The following is a 3,637-nucleotide window of genomic DNA, read 5'->3' on the forward strand; positions in this document are numbered from 1 at the left end:
GAAATTGAGACAATTCTTCAAACTATACACACTGGACTGCAGACTGCAGAGTAATGCTAACATAAGAAGAATATTTTGTATTACATATCCCTCTTGAGTACTGAGTTTCAGTTTAATAAACTGGTTTTCCTTTTACATCAGGTTTAAGTGTCTCCGAGGAGCATCTCGTATTCTGATTACATTATATGATGCTTGAACATTATAGTAACATATGATATAGCTTGCTTACAAAAACAAAAAAAATGCTATTTTCCACCAGTAATTAAACAGAATAAGCTGCTACTTTCCACCAGAAAATAGAAGATTATGTTAATATTTTAGATTAGGCCTTCCTTTTGATCGGTGGATGTTTATGTAACCTTTTATACATTGAGTTTTGGGCATGGGAATACTGGTAACAATCGGTTAGCACGAGCTGCTTTGGTATAGAACTTTGTCGGTCTTGTTATATATATTCAGTTACTCTGAAAAGCAGACACTTAAAAATCAAAAGTTCCCTCCCAAACAAAGGTTTATGTTGAGCAGATCCTTTTCTGTTTTTGAGATCCCAATTTGAAAGAATACTTTATATGGTAAAAACATTTCTCCCTGGATCCTCAATTACTTGAGACGCCAAGTCTCCGTCATAGCTTGCATTTAGGACAATGGGAAGACATAGGATTCTTGTTTCTCCTTTGGGTTCCCTTCTATAATTGATAACGTTTTCTCATCCAAATCTATCACAGCTGTGCACAGTGTGTATAGCAATGGACCTGAAATGAGGTTAGAGAGCATCATTTCACTAAAATACTAAGTATCAATATAGGAATGAATATGTGTAATATTTTTCATGAACTACCTGTCATGTAAATAGGATACTTCTTAGCATTCCTGTCCCCAACAAGTGCTAAGAAATCATTTTTTGATTCCTTTGCCAAAGAAGATGCTCTTGTTTGCCTGCTCAAGGAGTTCTCGTCTTGTGCCTTCGTTTAGGAAAAATATAGACAGAGGTTAAATTTCTATGAATCTGGTCCTGGCTGTTTGTTGCATTGTTGGAAGTAAGGTGTGGTTACCTGCTTTACTTGAAGATGCAGATACATGTTGGCATGGAAAAATGGAGTTTCTCCGACTTCATGAACTGAAATTCGATTTCTTGATGCAGTCTCAACGTTCAAAATCCTCCGAGCTCTTGTGTCTATCAAGTTATAGCTGTGCCCTACTGAAGCCTCTGACGAATGGATCCTCTGAAATCGCAAGAAAATGAACTTTGACCTAACTCAACCTTAATAGTTAACAACATAACATGGGTCTCAAGATTGGGCAAGTCAAGAATTGGAATGAGTCAGGTTGCCATATCATGTTAAGAAAATAGACTTTGGGTTTAATAACAGTCCAAGGCCATATTAGGAGACAACGGCTCATTCACTTAGCCAGTGCGGGACACTCAATAACGCGAATCAAAAGAGTAAACAAGAAAATTTAGAGCTTACAGCCAGAGCATCCTCAATGCTATTTGCTTCAAGTAGGTCTCTGGACACGAAGTTTCTGCCAATGGCACCAGCTACTATCTCTTCCTCACATGGTGGTACTGAGTTTAAAGTAAATGCCTATAATCGATAACTCACGTATAAATACAGTCCGAACTAGAATATCAATGATAATTGACAGAGAGAAAATATTAAACTCATATCAGTATATACCACTCCATGACTATTAAATCCAAAGGCACAACTTGGAAGTTCTCCAGCATATGTGTAAGCAGTGAATGATGTTCCATTAGACAATGTCACCTTAACCAAATAACTGCAATATTATAAGGAAATTAGTCGAATTCCAAAAACACCAATATATATATTCTTGCTAGTAATTTACGTGTGTCCAACAAGAGCAACATTTGCATCCTCATTATGAGCAGCCACAGCCATGGAGTTGTTAACAACAAGAATAGATGAACAGTCAGCACTAATTTCATCTTCCTTCAGATTACTTTCTGTCTTTGGAATGAAAGGCAATATCTCTTTCCTAAAGTTCAATAGTAAAATCTGCACCAACCAAAAGAAAATATAATACTATCAGTTTGTTAATTTAGTACTCCCTCAGTTCCAATTTGTTCAGCTATTTCCTTAATTATTAGTTCATTTCAAAAAGATATTCACATTTCTATATTTGAAATGTAATTTTAAACTTCCCATTACTTATATGCAGGGGCGGATGCAGAGTATGTATGGCCCCCGATTCATCTGAACCCAATACTTTCAACGTGGAGCATAAATTTATGTGTAAAAATTCATTAAACTTGCAACAAATGATAAGTCTGAACCCATAATTTCAAAAATACAATGGATTCAATGCTAAAAACCTTAAAAGTTGAGCCACATAATCTAAATCCTGGATCCGCCTCAGCTTATATGAAGTTTTTATAGTCACGCAAATTCTGTGACATGTTTAAGACCACAAATTTCAAAAGTTTTACAGTAACACAAATATTATGACATGTTTAAGAATATAAGTTTTACAAGGTTTATAATGTAAATATTATGACATGTTTAAGAGCACTAAGGAGAGAGTATCAATTGGCTATATAAGTATGAAAGTTACTTCACATTGAGAAATGGGACGCCACTTCCTTCAGCAATTCCTTTGAGTTCATTCCAGTAATTGGGAAACTTGTTCTTATTAGTTTCAGATAAAGTATGAATGAGTGGCTGGGAATTTGGGAACTGAGCAAAAGGGAGGAGCTGGTTTTGAAGAATAAGGTCATTAGATAATCTGCTGCGTATCTGTTTTGAGAATCTTTGACCTATCAAGAAGCCAATTTGGAATGCATTTTCACAAGGGCCAAATTCATGCATCTCTAACTTGTTGGTTTCCTTACTTGTGCTTCCCATGGTTAGTGTGTGTCTGTGTGTGTGACTAAGGACTAGTTTATGCTGATGGCGTCTTATCTTCAAGTCAATCATCTGTAAATAGGAATGGTTTTTCTCTAGATACCTACTTTGTTTTTCTCATATTTGAAATAAGGACCACATTCTATGCCCATGTCCAAGCATGTTTGGGGAGTACCTGAGGATGCTGCAACAAATTTGGAGGGTGTGTCGCACCCCAATCAAAACGAGGCTAATGGATGAAGGCACGAGCCATGATGCAACAAGTCATCTCATAGTTGGCCAAGCAAACAATGAGTTTTGTCACATTTATTCGGTCGGCCAAAATTAATTACAACAACTAATCAAATATACAAAAAGTACACATTAATTTCACACACACACACACACACATATATATATATATATATATATATATATATATATATATATATATACACACACACATTCGTTGGCTATTTTTATAAGGCAATGACTACACTATGTAGATTTCCCGCAAACAATGGCATGGATTGGCCGAAGGTGATGACTTGGGCATGGGCCAAGGTGAGGCCTCAAGCCACAGCCCATAGGCAGTTCGCCTAGGGACGGCCCAGTAGCAATTACTGATTGTGTGGCCCAGTAGCAAGCCAAGGCCCAACATGACTTGTGCACTTGCATGCTCCGTCAGAAGGGCTTAGACAGACCAAATGTCACTGACTTTTGGGCCCTAGAATGTCCAATAGGAACCAATAGTATGAGGGGATAAGTGCCCAAATACCATATTTTTGGGC

The 3,637-nt window shown here is 37.0% G+C and overlaps 1 protein-coding gene across 3 annotated transcripts; it reads right to left on the reverse strand.

The window, feature by feature from the left end:
• Positions 1-417: 417 nt before the first annotated feature.
• LOC104234730 (uncharacterized) lies at positions 418-3,129 on the reverse strand. 3 transcript variants are annotated; one of them, XM_070160640.1, is made up of 7 exons: positions 3,043-3,129; positions 1,852-2,021; positions 1,680-1,782; positions 1,470-1,586; positions 1,053-1,223; positions 839-962; positions 418-752 (listed from the first exon to the last, which is right to left on the reverse strand). In XM_070160640.1, exons 2-7 carry the CDS (start codon positions 1,902-1,904, stop codon positions 637-639), a joined length of 684 nt encoding a protein of 227 aa, XP_070016741.1. In that variant the 5' UTR covers positions 1,905-2,021; positions 3,043-3,129; the 3' UTR covers positions 418-636. The 3 variants fall into 3 exon arrangements, with proteins under 3 accessions (XP_070016741.1, XP_009786648.1, XP_070016742.1); XM_009788346.2 differs by having other exon boundaries at positions 2,583-3,089; XM_070160641.1 differs by lacking the exon at positions 3,043-3,129 and adding an exon at positions 2,578-2,649.
• Positions 3,130-3,637: the final 508 nt, after the last annotated feature.

Source organism: Nicotiana sylvestris, chromosome 10 (genome assembly GCF_000393655.2).
Source record: "Nicotiana sylvestris chromosome 10, ASM39365v2, whole genome shotgun sequence".
Taxonomy (NCBI): domain Eukaryota; kingdom Viridiplantae; phylum Streptophyta; class Magnoliopsida; order Solanales; family Solanaceae; genus Nicotiana; species Nicotiana sylvestris.

Bases quoted from the DNA above. Each gene is read 5' to 3' on its own strand.
- LOC104234730 (XM_009788346.2), bottom strand. From the start codon at position 2,939: ATGATTGACTTGAAGATAAGACGCCATCAGCATAAACTAGTCCTTAGT. The intron at 1,783-1,851 runs GTAAATTACTAG...ATAATATTGCAG, and splicing joins GTTGCTCTTGTTGGACACAC to TTATTTGGTTAAGGTGACAT. The intron at 1,224-1,469 runs GTAAGCTCTAAA...TTGCGATTTCAG, and splicing joins GCATTGAGGATGCTCTGGCT to AGGATCCATTCGTCAGAGGC.